Source organism: Trachurus trachurus (assembly GCF_905171665.1).
Source record: "Trachurus trachurus genome assembly, chromosome: 1".
Taxonomy (NCBI): Eukaryota; Metazoa; Chordata; class Actinopteri; order Carangiformes; family Carangidae; genus Trachurus; species Trachurus trachurus.
The window spans coordinates 27,041,113-27,059,781 of NC_139891.1; the positions used below are offsets into that span (position 1 = coordinate 27,041,113).

General features: G+C 42.0%; 2 protein-coding genes across 2 annotated transcripts; both read right to left on the reverse strand.

Annotated features, from left to right (window-relative positions):
* Positions 1–2,512: 2,512 nt before the first annotated feature.
* On the reverse strand, positions 2,513–6,092 carry LOC310989202 (monocyte to macrophage differentiation factor 2; the record flags this gene model as incomplete). Its single annotated transcript, XM_083976184.1, has 6 exons — positions 2,513–2,716; positions 2,795–2,864; positions 4,923–5,024; positions 5,122–5,196; positions 5,536–5,696; positions 6,015–6,092. 6 exons carry the CDS (start codon positions 6,090–6,092, stop codon positions 2,513–2,515), a joined length of 690 nt encoding a protein of 229 aa, XP_083832310.1.
* A 5,126-nt stretch (positions 6,093–11,218) lies between these two features.
* LOC310989173 (actin-related protein 2/3 complex subunit 1B-B-like) lies at positions 11,219–18,027 on the reverse strand. The gene is made up of 10 exons (XM_083976131.1): positions 17,800–18,027; positions 17,131–17,255; positions 16,183–16,287; positions 15,024–15,246; positions 14,812–14,919; positions 13,968–14,207; positions 13,747–13,822; positions 12,524–12,723; positions 11,798–11,888; positions 11,219–11,686 (listed from the first exon to the last, which is right to left on the reverse strand). Exons 2-10 carry the CDS (start codon positions 17,192–17,194, stop codon positions 11,648–11,650), a joined length of 1,146 nt encoding a protein of 381 aa, XP_083832257.1. The 5' UTR covers positions 17,195–17,255; positions 17,800–18,027; the 3' UTR covers positions 11,219–11,647.
* Positions 18,028–18,669: the final 642 nt, after the last annotated feature.

Genomic DNA, 18,669 nt, shown 5'->3' on the forward strand with positions numbered 1-18,669 from the left:
GTTTGACCTTTTTGGTCCTGTAGCCACATTTATCACACAACACAAGCTCGTCCCATAATATACCGTGTGCCTGCCACCACATACAGTTTAACACTTAAAGAATACATACATATTCAAATAGTTTTTTTTTGTTGTTGTTCTTTTTTTAACGTGTTCAAGGTACATGCGTTCACGTGTAAACATAGACTCAGCCGATTGGAGGCTTTGGATTCATGGGAGTCATATAGTATTAGAGGATACATACGAACTCACGCACACACACACACGCGCACGCACACACACACCTGAGATGCCTTAATATTGGGCCAGATTGTTCAACAATACTATAGCTTCAGTTTCCTTTCAAGTGTGAGACGTATATATATATGGTAGTAGTGTGCTATCAGTTGCGGCAGTAGGTCAGTCTTCTGGCAGTGCTGAGTCAGACAGTGTTTTTTTTTTGTTTTGTTTTGTTTTTTCTTCCCTCCTCTGAGGTTCAACCATGTAGCTTTGACAAACTATCAAATGGGTCCCACTCGTTTAGGATGGAGATGATGGAGATAATCAGCTTACACTATGAGCACATCACAGGAAAATATATTGATGATGAAGTCAAACATATATCGTTATGTCATTGATAAATATACTATATACTGTATAAACCGTACTGATGACATCTTCACTTACTAAACCTATAATCAACAACAGTAAACTATTAGAATTCAGTAAATATTCTCCATAATCTACTGAGCAGAGCCTGGTAAAGGTGGAAGCACACGGGTAAAGTCTTTGAGACTGAAACCATGAATGTCTGTACGTTCAACATAATTAATAAATAAATAAATAATGAATAAAAGATCACTCTATAGTCATGCTTGATATGGAAATCACAGTAAATCACCGACTGAAGCAACCAACTGCTGTTGAAACTCTATCATCGTGTACTACAGTGTGAATAGCACAACTAATAACAATAACAGTGATAACACTATCTAGAGCTCTGAATTGCAATAGTAAATTACTGATGTCGCAACCTCTTAAATATGCTCAAACCACATGACACTGTCTGTCAAATGATGACGATGGCGATGATGACGATGATGATGATGCTTTAAATAATACCCTAACAACTAATTATGATAGTCAAGTGAGCTAATTGTAAACATTGTCTTCCTCTTGACAATAAGACAATGCCCCTCAATTCAGCTTCTAAACACTGAATCTGGACGTGCACCACAAAGAGAGAGAAAGAGAGAAAGAGATCTCCAAAAATAGCTATTTAACCCCTGATTGTTGGTGTGACACCAAGTTTCTGCAAATAAATATATGAATTAATAAATACAGTAACATAAAACTGAAATGAACTGACTAAAAAAAGCTGTGTCCCATTTCACAGGCTGCTTCCCTTGGAAGTCCAGATTCATCACAACGGGGCGACAGGGCAGTTTCAGTGCGAGGTCTCCTCCTCCAAATGCAGCCTTCTGTGTTGTTTTCTCTCTTTTTTTTCTTTACAGCTTGAAATACACAACCGGTGTTTGCTTTGTCACTCTCAAGTGTCCTACAATCTATTGCATGCCGGTCAATTGCTTAATGGTGCGTTCAGATGCCCTCGTCAACCCGTTAAGTTGAGGAAATGTCACATAACCACATCGTATGTATGAGGTATTTCACTTCAGGTGGTCATGAGTCACCAAGCCGGTGCAGTGTGTAAATAATAAATGGGGTGTAATTTCAACTGGGTGGTGATTTACTCACTAAAAATCTCTCCAGCTGCCTCGTATTGATAAAAGCTGATACGCTCTGCTCAGTTACTATTATAATATTTCCAAGCAATAGTAGTGAGCAGTCACTGCAACGTTTCCCCCCTGGGCTTTGACTCACAGGCTGCCCCTTAACCCTCTGATGGGTGGAGCCTGTTGCGGCTGTATGTAATCTTAAAAATTAAATCCTAACAAAAAAAAAAGATGCTTGAATTGTTCAAAGATAAGGCAGCTGAGGGCTTTTTTTTTTTTTAGTACAAATGCAAATCTGGCTTTACCCATAAATAAACCATTAGTGATGTTAAGTAGCTAAGTGTATGTTAATAAAACAGAATTTCACATTGCTGTTTTGTTAATTTACCATCATTACAGAAAGCTTCTTAGCCATCTGTAATCAAATAATGGCTGCCAGGCGTAAACTTCCAACAAGGCTGGAAATGATGGCAAACAGACGTTGTTGCAGATAAACGGAAGCGATGTGCACATGTTAAAGTAAGATTAAGATATCAAGCTCCAGTATTACCGCTGGTTTGATTTCTGGGTGATAAAACATCAACATGTTTGACTTGCTGAGTTGACGAGGAGCACTTGAATGCAGCATTGAGTTTTGGTATCTGTGAGGTCGGACTGTATCATTTGGGGAAGAGGTACATGGTCACCCAACTAGCCTCCAAATGAGGCAGCCCCTGAATTTGAACACAGCTCACATCATCTCATTGAAGTCGCTCGAAAAAAAACCACAGGAGCTACTCCCTGTGAGGTCAGCGCTGATGTCATCTGGAGGTCTGGACCTGATTGGGCGGCTGGGCATAGAGGTACTTCCAGATGGCGTAGTAGTGTACGGCTGCTCCCATGGCTACAAAGAGGTGCCAAATGGCGTGAGCGAATGGGACGATGCCGTCGCTTTTGAAGAAGACCATCCCCAGACAGTAGCAGGCTCCGCCCACCAGGAGCTCACATAGCCCCGCCTGCTCCGGCTGCGAAGAGGCAGAGAGTTTATCAAACGTATCAAACTCACAGACATTACAATAAAGACAAGTCAAAACAACACTCACCATTGAGAGGATGACCAGGGCCGGAAAAACTCCCATCACCGTGTAGCAGATCAGCTCCATGACCTTATACCTGACACGGAAGAACATTTGTGTGACCAAACAATCTCAGCTCAAAGGTCACTTACTGGCTTTCTCTGAGCTTTCCAGCATGATTTATGTGGTCTACATCTAGTGAGGGACAGGAGCAGAGGACAGGGTCTTTGTCCAAGACGTGTTAATAGCCCAGTTAGTTCTGGTCTCTTGCATGATTACATGAAGTGTTGGGAAAGTTCACTTTCTTCATAAACTAGTTCAAAGTTAAGTTCACACATTTTAAAATGAACTATTTCATAGTTAGTAATTCAAAATTTTGAACTAAGTTCACGGTTCTAAAAATGAACTAGTTCATAGTTCTTATTTTGGTAACACTTTATTTGACACCTATCTCTATAACGCGTTATAACCATACTTATAATGGGTTATACTGCAGTTACAGCACTGTATAAACACTCATAAATTATCATAAGGCTTTATAACAATCAAGCATAACACATCATAGAGTAATAGACTAATAGAGTTATAAGAGCTATAACTTTAATCTATATATCACCAGAGAAGTAATGTTGTGGTCAAGTGAGACTGCTGCCTTTGAAAAGATGATTGCCAGGGTTAATAATGTTCCAAGTAAAACGAGTCAGGTCTTTGTGGACTACATAAGGGGTGTAACGCCATAGAGGGGTGCAAGGCATGGTGGTAAGGAGAGGTATGTTGCATGTAATTGTATTTATGTATGCTTTGAATGTGTTTGAAGCATGAGGGGTGCCAGGGGTGGGGGCTGCCTTTAAGTTGTAAGATGAGTGTTTTATTTTTATCAATGTTATACCTATATTATTTATTATTTTTTCAGATTTTTTTTTTCGTCCTATCTATCTGTTTCTACTTTTTACTTTCTTAAACAGACTATTAATTTGTTTATGCCATATCTGTGACATTTGAAATGTTTGTAAAGGGATAGGTAAATTCATGCAAAACCGCTGATGCGCGTTCCCGCCAGGGACAGTTTTTCAGCAAGAAGTCTCTGTATTTACCTAGAAAACAACTGTCTCCTTGTAACGTTCTGTTATTATCTCATAGCGTGGTGAATGTGCAGGTCACAATTTGTCCACTAGAGCGTTTTGGAGTTGTTGGATTGTGTATTTGATGAGTTTGATGAGGGAAACCAAGAAATCCCACTAGCCTCCGTAGCGTAGCTCTGAGCAGCTCACGGCTCTGCTCCGCCGTTGTAAAAATAGCTTGCACCAACAATTAAAGGTAACAAACCTACTGCTAAAACTATAAGGATTATGGCAATGGGCCAATTTGCCATTTTTTGAACTATCCCTTTAAAACAAATAAAAATTTGTTTGTTTGTTTATTTATTTTCACATATCAAAGTTAAAAAAGATAACATAGATGAACATATAAAATCCAAAACAATGTGAAGGGGAATGCCAAAAAACCCTCCAGGGGCTTGTAGGGTAGCATTCTCCGACTACAGTTAAGCTAATGAGCATACATTTGTGAGGTACAAAAGTCGTTCATACATAATAAATACAAACATGGTTTAACATGATTTAACATTGTACAATGCAATACAAAAAGCTTGATAAACATATGATAAGAAATATAAAATAATCCCAGATTAGGCAGACCATGTGGAAAGTATTGGCTGGTTAGCAGGAGAGACTTTAGTGCTCTCCTAAATTGTTGTAAAGATAAATCAAAAAAATGTGCAGGTAATAAATTCCATATTCTTGGTCCACGATAAAGTATACAGAACTGTGATTGAGAGGTACAGCAATATTGGGTTCTAAGGTGACAAGAGTTACGTGTGGAATAGGTGTGAAATTGATAGTTGTATGCAAATATATAATGAAAAGATGATGGAAGGAGTTTTTTTAGGGAACCATAAACAAATAAACCAATCTGAAGATGATTCACTTGATAAACACTGAGGATACCCGACTGAAGGAATAGAGGCTGTGAAGAATGTCTTTGATAAGCACATGAAGACCATGGTTTGCAACTTTAAGGCCATAAAAAGCTCGCAAGTGAACCATTGAGGTTGTTGAGATTAGTATGTAACAATATTGATTAGATGTGAGCTGACCTCTCGTGGAAGAAGAAGACGTAGGTGGTACCGAAAGAGGCCATGACCCACACCAGCCAGCGCATGTGACACGCCCAGGGACCCAGTTCACGCAGGTTCAGCCTGGTAACAGGGAAACCATGAATACAAACATATACACACACACATACTGAGGTGCATTTGTGTAAACACACTCATACTGAACAGGCTGGTTGTTTACCAAGGGGCGTAGGAGGCAGCGATGAAGAAATAGATCACCATCCTGTCACACATGTGGAAACAGTGCTCCACAGACCTGAAGAGAGAGACCAAACCGCCTCAGGACCACTGAGTGACACTGTTTATACATGGAGCATCAGTGTCTTTTACATGTCTGAGACTATTATGGGATGCAGAGGGATGCTGCACATTCGTTCCAGAGACAAAGACAAACAGCATCCACAACCAGAGAGGTTTAGTTTCTGTGCTCTGCTACTGTATATTTAAACCATAACATATATAACCTGCAGTAACAGTTAACATGTGTGTCTCTGTGTGTGTGTGTGTGTGTGTGTGTGTGTGTGTGTGTGTGTGTGTGTGTGTGTGTGTGTGTGTGTGTGTGTGTGTGTGTGTGTGTGTGTGTGTGTGTGTGTACCGTAGGTGGCTCTTCTTCCAGGCCACAGTGTGAAACAGCGTGGAGATGATGAAGAGCGAGCTGAGCCCCGCCCCGTACACCCAGGCCGACACCCGCTCCCATTGGTCCTCGGACTGGAAGTGCAACAACGAGCTGCCCAGCAGGCTGGGGATTATCCATAACTACATCCAATCATAACAGAAACCAAACATAAGACAAACACATCAACTAAAAAAAACATGTGTATGATGTGCTGTGTGTGTGTGGTCTGAAAAAAAATATAGTGGTGTCATTTTACTGTTATGTAATGATGTTCTTTTTTCACAGAGTGTGCCATCTTTGTCAGGATAATGATCACTTTCTGTGGTCTCTGTAAGTGGGTGCGCATGTATGTGTGTGTGTGTGTGTGTGTGTGTGTGTGTGTGTGTGTGTGTGTGTGTGTGTGTGTGTGTGTGTGTGTGTGTGTGTGTGTGTGTGTGTGTGTGTGTGTGTGAATTCACCGCATGCGTGGCACAGTTGGCAGCATGCTCATACTCTGTGGGCTGGTATCTCTTGTTAGGAGGAACGCGGTTGTTCATAAACCTATGAGAAATGTCATAAAAAACACAAATGCAACTTTATATATATTCAACAGCATCTTAATGATTTAAAAAAAAAAGAGAGAAACAGAAAAACTGATGATGACTGTGGGTTTTGGACAGTTGGTGAGATAAAAACACGACGTCTGAAGACTTTAGGAAAGTGTCACAGGCATTTTTTAACATTTTCTCATCATTTTTTTGACAAAATGATGGATTAATAAACAAAACGACTGATGATGACAACAATCTACTGATCTGAATAAAAAGGCAACAATAAAAAATAGGTATTACATCCACCCACAGCTCTAGAAACAGTGGAAGATAAAACATATTTCATATTATTATTGATTTCTCTTCATCTATTCAATCAGTTTTCTTCCTCTTAGCGTCTTAACGTCCCAACGAGTTGAACATCTTTTACATTTGTATCCCTTCGTATCTCTCTGTGCTGCTCATGAAATTTCACCCCACCCTGTCCCTTTGCTTAGCAACGCTAGATCATGCTTCAACTTGTTGCCATGGTTCCTGTTGCCTGGCAACAGCGGGTAACCACGGACCGACTGAACCAGAGGTTTTGTCCTGATGATCTTTTTTCCATAAACGATTCACGTGTCTACAGATGCGTCTGCACACACACACGCACACACACACACACACGGATCATGTGTTAACTTAGATCTCTTCTTCTTTCCAACAGAAACACTTTGCACAAAAAAACCCCCAAACACACACAGATCAGCTCAGGAGGTAGCTCTCCATCCAGTGATGTCACTGTTGTCATGGAAACCACCGAGCGAGGGGGATACCACACCAGAAAACTCCTGGTTTTCTTTCATCTTTCTTCCCTCATCTCTTCCATCTCCCTCTCTCTCTCTCCTCTCTCCTCTCTGCCTCCTGATGATCGAATTAACATGCAGGACGTCGGCAAACGGACGAAGACGTCCACGCAGACAGACAAAACACAGACACACGCACATGCATACACACACACACACATAAAACCACAACCCCTCCCTATTTTTATGCTGCATCTTGCAGAACCAGATTTCATAAGAGACCTAGATTTTGTGATGTCTCTATCTCTTTCACACACACACACACACATATACACACACACAGCTCTAAGAGTGGAGGGGCTCACAATGAAAAAGGGACTCCCTTCAGAGGAAACACAACTCAAATTAAATATTAATTTACATAAATCTGGACCGCTGTGACTCAGATAGATTTGACAGATTTCTAAACTTGAACATGTCCGTGCCAACGTTCATCCACGGGGCTATGTGTGCATGTATGTGGCATCCCATTAGGGAAGGGAAATAAAACACAAAAAAACATTCAGAGGCTGTCACATTCAAAACGAAATGTTCACATTTACACACACACACACACACACACACACACACACACACACACACACACACACACACACACACACACACACACACTGCCTGCAGCTATTTGTAAAATCAGCAGTTTCAGTATCAGCAGCAGCGTGATATCGGCCGTCAGACGACTCCACTGGCTCCACGCTGGAGATAAAACTAGAGACAAAAACACAAAATCCAGCTCACATGCTGACAATAATGCGACACTAGAGATCTTGACGACCCGTGCCTCATCCTTCCTCTCTCTCTCTCTCCCTCTCCTTTCCTTTCCTTTCCTTTCCTTAAGCAGCTGTTTTCAAAGTGACGTTCATCCAGAGCTATTAATACTGGCTGACCCAGCCCAGAAACACACCGTCCTGTCCCCAATAACAGGCTCCCTCCTCGCCCTGTATCCAACGCTGGCCTCGGCTCACACACACCGTCTGTCTCGCTGACTTCTCTCTCTCTCTGTCTCTCTTTCTCTCTCTCTCTCGCTCCTCGGTGTGTGTGTCAGCGCCAGGGCCCAGCAGGCTTGGCCGGGTCATTAATGACTTTATCAAGCTGGCTGATAATTAGCGGGCCAGAGGCCAGGCAGAGAGAGAGAGAGGAGTGGACAGAGAGGAGCAGAGCTGTGGAGACGTCACCATAACTCCTACTACTACAACCACCACCACAACAACAACAGCAGGACGGACAGAAGGAAGTCTCTCCCTCCGCCCCGCCTCTCTCTGTGGTCTCACTGAACCATGAAGACCACCACAACCTCAGTCCAGTTAATGGTCAGCATGAATTAATATTAAAGCCTCTATACGACTGGACTGGACTGCACTGCACGGTCACACACACACACACACGAGTCCTGCTCTGTTTCCGTGCAAAGAGTACAGGAAGTACATCCAGTAATGCACTGTAACGCATCATTAAACACACAAAAATGGTTCTGTGGCTTTGTTATATCACAACAAAACCAAATAAACGTGGGTTGAAAAATAAGTGGCGGGCAATTTATTTATTTTTCAACTGTGAAAACACCTGTTAGTTGTAGATATGGAAGTTTATAAAGAAAGATCACTAATTGATTTAAAGACATAAAACAACAATAACAAGTTTGCCTTTTATAGATTGGTTTGTCTGACCAACAGTTCAAAACACTACATTTTAAATTAAATGAAAAAACATCTGTAGAATATTTCTAATTAAGTGATTGATTGATTTTTACTCAATTCATTGTTAATTTTCTTTCCGTTCTCATGTAAAGCTGTGGATGAATAAAGAAACAAACTATAAGGAAATGTTCCAGCAAACCAACCAGTAAATAAAATCACATCCCGTCTTCTTGATTTGCTACTGTAGTTTTTTTTTTTTTTTTTTTACTGGACGGGTCAGAAAGTAGTAGCCGTCCTGCAGGACAACTCATATCATGTCAAATGAAAAGGGCACTGTGATAATTTGTCCACAGCCTCAGTCTCTACTGTAGCATAACAACACAGTGAGCTCACACATGCAGTCCTTCCTTTTTTGTGACTAACAGAAAATATAAAGCAACTTTGCATTTTTAACAGCAAAAATCATAATAAATATGACAGGTGCCGCCTCTAAAATGTAAGAATCTGCTGTTTTTTCTCTGTTTTTACATCGCTGTAAATTGAATATCTACAGGTTTCTGAACTGTGGGTGAGAAAAAACATAAGAAAATGTGATGGACACATGTCCTGTTGTCAGTTTATCAGTAAGCTATGGTCTTTTAGTCTGCTGTTTGACCTCCTCTTCCCACCCAGAGCCACCACCACCCCCACGGCACGACAACCTGAAATGGCTTTAACATGCAAGTCCACATGTAGTATAGGCTACAGAGAGACTGAGGAGGAGGACGGTGACTGAGGATGTGTGTTTGCGAGGCCTACTGTGTCTCAAAAGGACAGTAGCCACAGAGAAAAAGAGGAGGCAAGAAGAGACAGCAAGATGATGAGGAGGAGGAGGAAGAGGAGGAGGAGGAGAGAAGTGGCAGGTTTGTGTTATTCTCAAAAATTGCTTGTCAAGCGAATAAACCCTGTGCAAAAAGATTATAATTATTAAACATTGACATTTTTATATCTGAATTATTTGAACAGATCATTCCCAAAGCCTGTCAGCATCCTCCTCCTCCTCCTCCTCATTAACACCATCACTATCAGTCAGCAGGATGAGACATATTTTCTATTTATCTGCTATCATTTCTGCTTCTATTTTCGTCTCATGCTCCTATATATATATATAAAAAAACCCGGATAGAAACATGGTGACCTACCTTACAAGATTCATTTACAGTGGGAATAAGCAACAGTTGACGGCAGACAGGCGGACAGGCAGGCGGACGGACGGACGGACGGACGGCTGAAGCCTGAATCCTCCTCTCGGACTGTGGAGCGAAGAACCGTCGCGATCTGATCAGTTCAGCTCAGCTCAGATCGGAACGGCCAGACCGAACGGAACGTAACGTAATGGAACGGAACGTAATGGAACGGAACGTAGCGTAACGTGAGGATTCGACCACCACCACCGCTGCTGCTGCTGATGCTGCTGCTGCTGTTTCATTGGGAAAAACGTCGTCGTCGTGTCGTCATCGCCGCCGTCTCCCTCGTCGGGTTATCCTCATCTCAAGCGCAGACACCGGGAGACGGACGCATCCCGGACCGGTGGCCGACTCCAGAGGGTCCAAGTCCGGGAGGAGGAGGGGGGTTAAGGGGGTCGGTCGGTCTCTGTGGAAACGGCCGGTTCTCCTGCACGGTCGGTTTGGTGATGTGGTGCTCACTCTCTCTCCCTCTCCCTCTCTCTTTCTCTCTCCCTCTTTCTCTCTTCACCTCCTCATCACGACTCGGTAAAGGAGGGTTGTTGTTGTTGTTTTTATCATCATTTGATCACTGATGTGATGACCGGTGAGGCTCGTGCAGGCAGAGATGCTCTGACTGGCCCCCACAGCGCGTGCAGCTCCCGGTTCAGCCTCTAGGTGGAGGAGATGATGCTGATGATGGTGATGCTGCTGCTGCTGCTGGTGATGATGGTGATGATGATGGTGGTATCAGACGATGACGATGGTTGTGTTTTATTTTTGTGTCAGAGGCTGGATCGATATCAGAAGTCAGCGCCAGTTTCTACCTGAAGACCTTCTTCAAACATGAATGAATTTCTCTTATTCAGAAGCTGTTAGGATTTTGTTGCAAACACACACAACCTTTAATAATAAAAGTGAGAAAAAAAAACTTCCCAGTGTTTTCACTTAACTTGGTTCTTTGTTCAACAAATAGATTTTCAGTTTTGATTACAACAAAACTGAAAAACGATTGCTAAATTAATTGTAGCCTATCAGTTGAAATAAGCTAAGATGTCAGCTGCTGAATCTTTCCTCTCTGTTGTATATTCATTGAACTGTTTAATACATTTTCCTACAAATATTATTGTTTTACATAACAGTTTAGATGTTTTTTCATAATACATAGCCTATCAAAAACAATAACATTAAAAAAGAGAGATAAGATTTACTGTACTTTTGGCTTTTTATTGACTTATTTGTAATTAGGTTTTTAAGGTATTTTTATGACTGTAGATGTTTAAACCTGTCATGTTTTTAAAAATCTCTCAGACGTGAGCCTGCGTGGAAGAACAACCAGGTGCAACAACATGTACAGCTGCTAAACGAAGAAACTCAGTCTGCTGATGAAGTTCCACAACGACCCCAAGTATACAATTTCAGTTTCCAAGCTCGAGGATTAAGGTTGTTAAAACACACACACAATGAACAGAGTTTTGTCGAGTACTTTTACAGCAATCATTAATCATTTATTAAAGGCATATTATGACCAGCATAAGCTTTAAAATAGTACTGCAGCATTTCATCCTGATTAATATAAATCTTTTGCTTTAAGCTTTCAGCTCAGACTGAACAGACTGATATAACTCATTAAGTACCGGTGTTTGCAGACCTGCGGTCAGTCCCTCTGTCTGACAGTGTTGACAACAGGCTCCGCAAAGAGCTTCAGAGGGAATTTACAAACACTGTTTGACCCAAGTCTGATCGTTTAACCTGTATAGAAAATATAAAAAAAACCTGATTAAAATACGGCAGAGAAGCTTTGTGTGATAAGGCAGCGCTTTCCTTCATATCTCCAGAAGCTACTATACTTTGGGTGATTTAACGTAAACTTCAGTTCAGACTATCTTCAGGCCTTTCATGGAAGACTCCAGACTCTGAAAAGAGAGAAAGCGAAACACTCAAAAACAGGAAAATATCATGTCAACAGGATATAAGACATCAATACATCAATTTATCATCTGCATTATTTGCAGTGTGTCTATTACCTTGACATCCCAGATGCCCATTCCTCCATCCATGCCTGTGGTGCAGAACTTGGTGCACTGGTTCCTTCCTCCGTCCAGCACCGAGATTTGGCTGAAATACATTTTCAGAAGAGTCAGACTCTGTGTGCAAAGCTGCTTATATTTGAACCATAGACTGTAAAAAAAAGAATTTGAACATAGATGGTGATGATGCATATCCTTAAAGGGATAGTTCACCCAAAATAGTTCACCGAGTCCTCCGTGCCTTTGCGATTTGCACGGACACAGGAAGAGCAGTGAACTGAGACACTGGGAGCTTCCACTACAAACAAGCTCAAAATATAGACTTATTTAATTTTTTTCGGAACAATTTCTCATGTCGGGGCTTCAATACAAGAGGGACATTACAGACGAGCACTATGGAGGTATTTGGATGTTTTTTGGTGTGTCTTTTTGGACGAAGAAAAGTGAGCCCCGTTTGCTACCGTTATATGGACAAATACTGCTGCGCGGACCCCCCCGTAACTCAGAGAAGGCATGGAGGACTCTGAAACTTCTCCCAGCCCTTAGTCGACATGAGGGTGAGTAGATAATGAGTGAAATTTGAATTTTGGGTGAACTATCCCTTTAAATAGGAAACGATGACACGTGCAGGATAAAGAGGCTCTGGGCTGATTTGCCTGTAGAGCAGCGGTAACAGAGAGATCAGAGAGGATGATGATGATGATAGTTGCTTCCTCTTCCTACCTGATGCTGTTCTTGTGCAGCGTGTTCAGGTCCTTCTCCGTGCTCTGGGTCTCGGACGCCCGGCGGTCCAGGTTCTGGAAACGTTCCCTGGCGCTGATGCCCTTCTGGGCCGCCTGCTTGGGAACATCCAGCTTGCCACCAAAGGTCAAGCTACCCTTGGCGCTGTCGTACACAAACAGCATCGGGTAACAGTCGTGGCCCTGGAAGAACACAGAAACTTATAATTAAGATAATAATTAATTTAATTGAGTATTCATTTTGATGGAAGCACACCACAACAAGACTCTATCCAGGGACACTGCAGTCACATGGCTGAACCTCCATTAGGAAGACACATTGATGACTTACTGTATACAGTATATACCCTCATATTAAATGGTAATATCTGAATCTGAATGTTGTTGTCATTAAACATGAACACTGAGCTTTTTAAATATGTGTGATGAAAACTGCTGACTGAAATATAACGAGTGTTACAAGTGTCTTTTTGACTGTAACATAACATTGCAGGTGTTTTCCTGCACTGACGTTGTTTCTTTGTGTCATTGATATGACTTTTTTCACAACTTATCTTGCACTGATTGAGTGTTTTTCATTTCTACTCTAAAACTGAATTGAACTTGAACTGAACTTTACTGATGCCTTTTCCTTCAGAAACCATAACCCCCTACTGATCCAATTAAATATTGGTATTAGATATGGAAAAACCAAATAAGACACTTGGCAAAAAAACTGATATCTGAGTCTGATTTGTGTCTTTTATTGACTTGATTTGTCAACACCCAAACCAGATGACAGACACACAAAGTTAATAAATATGAATAGAGAAGAAGATTTGGTAACCCTTTAATTTACAGGCCGCTAATTATGGGATAATGTCAAGAAATAATCAAGAAATAACAAGTAATTGCATCATAATGTCTAGAAATAGCCTAGAAATAACGGCCAATTTCATAGTAAAGTTGAGAAATATAGCCAATATGGCCTTTCCCAAAAAATAGTATGAAAAGCATGTGTAATCTTTTGCCTTTATGAAAAACATTACAGTACTATGAAATCGACCATTATTTCTAGGCTATTTCTTGACATTACTAGGCAATTACTTGTTATTTCTTGATATCATCATGTAATTATCATGTAATTAGTGGCCTGTAAATTAAATTGTTACAGAAGATTTATGAAGAGCTGAATGTGTGACACACTGGATGTGTGCTGATACTCACAGCTGCCACTAAGCTGTTCTCAGTAATGAAGGTGACACACAGAAGAGGAAGTGTTTCAGAGCTCAGACTGTTCACCCTGTGGAAACATAACAAAGGTCAGTGCTCACACACACACACACACACACACACACACACACACACACGTACACACGTACACACACACACTCACACACACACACACACACAGGTATGCAGCCACACCCCTCCCTCCTCTCTCTTACGTGCCGGTCTTGCCTCCCTCTGCGACGGACAGAGTGGAGTCGTGGGAGGTCCAGGCCAGGCGGTTGCCGGAGTGTGAGAAGCACACGCTGTGCACCCAGCCGCCCCCACCTCCTCCTGAACTCTGGTCTGCAGCTCCGGACCCTCCAGATTCAAACAACATCTCCCCAAACGGCATCTTGCTGCCCCAGGGGGTGGGGCCAGGCTTCTCCTCCACCTCCTTAATGTAGGCTGAGAACACCCTGCAAGGGAGGAGGGGTTGGAGATGTTTAGTGTTACTGCTACAGTTATTGTTAATCGCTTTTAAATTAGTTTATTACATGTATATACAATCATTATCATCATTATCCTAGTGTTGTATTGTACTGTATTACTTTCGGTATATGGTATGTTTCTCTTCATGTGTGTTCAATGTCTTTATGACTTTGCAGGAGATGCACTTTATCTATCTCTCTATCTATCTCTATCTAACTATATCTATCTAACATTATATCCCACATAAAATCATAAATTACTGTTTAATGTTCTGTATATCTTGGAAGCTTGTTTGTTTTTTTGTTTTGTTTTGTATGTATTCAAAGGTTTAGTGTCCTATAAGCCTGTGTGTGGGCTGGGCACAAAAAATGTGCATGACACTCAAATAAAACAAACCAATCAATCATTTATGGTCATCAAGATGCTAGTTTGGGGTTAAGGTTTTGATGTAAGTTTGTATTATGATGATAATATTTAGTCTCTAAGGTTAAAACTGACTATTGGGTGTAGATATAAATGCATAGGACACAATTTAACTCCTTTAATATAAGTAAAATCTCAACAAAGAGAAAAGAGGAGAGAGATTGATACCTGCATTTGAAGTCACAGGATCCAGCAGCCAGGAGGACGTTGTTGGGATGCCAGTCCAGACTGAGGATGGTGGAGCGGATCGGCTTCTTGATGTGCTTACACACCCACCTGTAGGAAACCACACAGCATGTTAGCACCCCCTCCCCAACACACACACACAAACACACATTATGGTTGATCATGAGGAGACGACCCTCCTCCGAGACCCTCACCAGTCGTTTTCCTGCTCAAAGTAGCAGATGGAGATGAGGCGAGAGCCGCTGCCCACCGCAAACTTGTTCTCCTTTGGCGACCACTTGACGCAGCGAGCAGCGCGGTTGATCCTGAGGATGACCAGGGTGGGCTTCCAGGCGCCCTCTTTGAGGGTCCACACGTAGGCGTTACGGTCGGCTCCGCAGGTAACGATACGGTTACTGTCTGGAGCCCAGTCAATACCTGCAGCAGGAAAAAAAAACTCTTCATGTTTATATTCATAAGGATCAATAGAGAGCTAATATTTTTACATATTTTTATATTTACATGTTTTCTACTGAATGCTACAATGCAATTGTAACAACCAAATTTCCCATGTGTGGGATAAATAAAGACATTTTTGCATTCATTTTTATTTGTGTTTTATTTTGGTGAGCTTCCTAAAAGAGAGGAAGTGAGGCAATACGCAATTGGTGCGACATCTGTTTGATTTGTTTGGTGATCAGCATCAGTATTGTGCTGTGTCATGCCGTGTTTAAGTGTATGTATTGGTTTATTGGGTTTGGAAAGAGAAAGGTCACTACTGTATATACACTGCATGAATACAATTTGCGTTTTTTTTAAGACTCAAAATCAATTAAATCATCCAAACAGTTTCACAGCTAATTATCTAAGAGAGTAAAGTAAACTGCATTATTACAAAGTGAGACTAACTTAGCTTAACCAGCAGTGACTCCAGGTAGAAACCGAACCTGGCACCTATTTCACTACAGTCATTTCAGCACTAAATAAGCCTGAACCTGTGGTGGTTTCTGATTTGAATTTTGTTCTGTTAAAACAAAAGAGGTACAGCAGAGTTTATAGGTGGCTTTAAATCTGCTGGATGGAGGATTTTATTACATTTGGAAGTTCCCTTTTTCTCTTTGTGCTAAGCTGAGCTGCTTTTAATGGCGTCATCAATCCTCTTATCTCACTCCCAACGAGAAGATAAATGAGTGTGTTTCCAAAAACGTCAAATAATTCTTTTTAAATCCTCATATTTGTTCATTAGACAGATTTACTTGGTCAGGACAGTTGGGAATGAAAAACACAGTGGATTTTGTTCTCAAACTATTTAGTATTTGTTTGTGGGACACTGATATTAAAGTTATTATGACAGTGAATCACTCTGAGTCTCACCTGTCACCTGCCCATTATGCTCCTTCAGCTCATGAATCTTGGTCCACTTGGTCCCATCCTTCTTGTAGATGTGGACGTCATGGTTGTTGGGGCAGAGGGCGATCTCTGCAGCACAAGAAACACAAGAAAACCCACTCGCTCAAAACAGGAACAATCGGTGCGAATCGGTTCAACATGATAAAGGGGAAACTGGTCAGTGAGAGGACAAAGTGCGGCGTGGTGTGTGACTGATGGGAGACGTTCATGACGGGGTGATAGAGGTGGAGTGTAACGCAGAACAGCTGACTTGGTGCATGAGAAGAGAGAAAACTGGAGAGAAATACAGAATGTATCTGCCTGCAGGCGGCTCGCAGACACATGGTATCTTTAAATAGATAATGTGCAAGAACTGCGACCTTCCTTCCCGTAATGTTGTAGCTGCACTGGTTGTAGTCAGCGGATGAGTCAGAAGCAGCAGCGTTTCTCTGAGAGCAGCAGTGTGGGTGTTTCTTTCTTTTTTTTCTCTTTTTTTTTGTTATCTCAGTGCAACATGAACAAACTGAAGAGTTCCTCTGTGAGTTGAGCGAAACTACAACTGTATGAGTATGTATGACTCCACCACAGCCGCTTTTGCCCAGAAACCAAAGCAAAACAGCCAAATATGGCATTAGTTTCCTGCAGCTAACGGAGCACAAGAGCCTCTCTGAAAGGCCCCCGAGCGCCACCCTCACTGTTACAGGAAACAGGAAATACCTTCTCCCCACCTGGGAGCCAATCACACCGCTCCGTCTATTACAGCAGTTGTTCTTTGGCACAGACACTTGAGTTGAAGCAAGATGTTCCATGATGCCTGTGTGTGTGTTTTAAAACACGGTGCAGTTTTTGGACATGAGGAGACCCAGTGAAGCCGCTGCAGTACAAGGTATAGACCGGGGAGGCGACCAATCGGAGACGAGCGAGCAGACTTACGGGTCCGATCTTTGTTCCAGGCATGGCAGCTAATTGGTTCCAGCAGGAAACTGTGGTACGCCATGGCCCAATCAGATGGTAGAAACAGACCAGGAAGTCGGGGCGCGGAGAATGTTCAGTCAGGTCTAGAAAAACAGAAGTCACAATAAAGTTTAAACAAGGAAGAAGTGAAAAGAAAAAGAAAAAAGAAAAAAAAGTCACAAGTTTTAACAAAAATGTACACAATTGTTGATCAGAGTTGATCCCAAACGACTTGAGGCAGATACAGCCCCAGCATCAGCTGACTAAACGCTGAGCAGCACACTCAGCTTATCTCATTCAGGTTGTGTTAATGAAATCCAGACTTTCAGAAACATGAGAGGAATGATGCAGGTCAAGGGTAACACACATACACACACATCCCCCTCAAACAAACTGCAACCTTCACAGTTAAGAGCACACAACCAGGAAATCACACTCACACACATCCATCAGTTACTTCACTCCACAAAAACTACATTTCTCATGATAAACATCCACATCTCTGGGCTCTGCCTGCCTGTTGCACACAACTACTTTTTCCTGAAAATGCACTACACTACTAAAGTGTGTGTGTGCGTGTGCGTGTGTGTGAGAATGACATGCCTAAACATACTCAGTCAACTGTTAAATATTTTCTAGGCTACTTACCCTGAGGGCACGGCAGAGATGAATGGGTGAGGAGCAGCAGCAGAGATGGACAGACAGAGAGAGAAAGAGAGGGAGAGGGAGGTAGAGGAAGCTGGCAGATCAAATAAAAGACGAGGGTGCTGCTCAGCTCGCGGACTCTGGCCAGTCAACGCGAACGCCAACGACAGAGTGAGCTCAGGAAGAGAGGGGCTGAGGCGAAGAGAGGGAGGAGAGGTCAGAGGGGGAAGTGGAGGAGGGTACAGTGAAGCTCTGAGGAACAGGAAGTTAATACAGAGTAGGAAAAGATCACGGGTGTCACCCTACCTAAAAAATGTGAGGGATTAAACTTTCTAACTTTTTTTTTGTTTGTTTGGGTTTTTTTTTTTTAAAGAGAGGAGAAAGAAAAGTTTTGCTCTCTTCAGTGAAACTAGGGAGGGAGGAGCAAGAGCACAATACAATGTTCTGCAAAAAGGAGGAGGTATAAACTGAGGGGGGAGGCAAAAAAAAAAACTTATGAAGCATGAAAGACAGAAAAGAAGGGGGAGGGACACATGGCCACTTCTGCATAAAGAAAGAGGAAGAAGAAAAAGGGGGAGGGAAGAAACTGCAAAAGGAGGTGGAGAGGAGAGGAGAGGAGAGGTGGGAGGGGTGGGGTCGGTTGGTGGGTGGGTTTAGTCTGTCAGGGGGAAGAAGAAATACTTGATTATACAGTGTGTGCGTGTGTTTTTGGTCATTTTTTCACAGTTTAAGGAGTTCGAATCTCCAAACTCACAACTTTTTGTGCTTTTCCAGAAACTTCACGTCACATTTTTCTTCTTCAACTTCACCTCAGCAGTGGATGCACTGCAAAAATTTGTCTTATTTCTTGTCAAAATGTCTCATTTCTAGTCA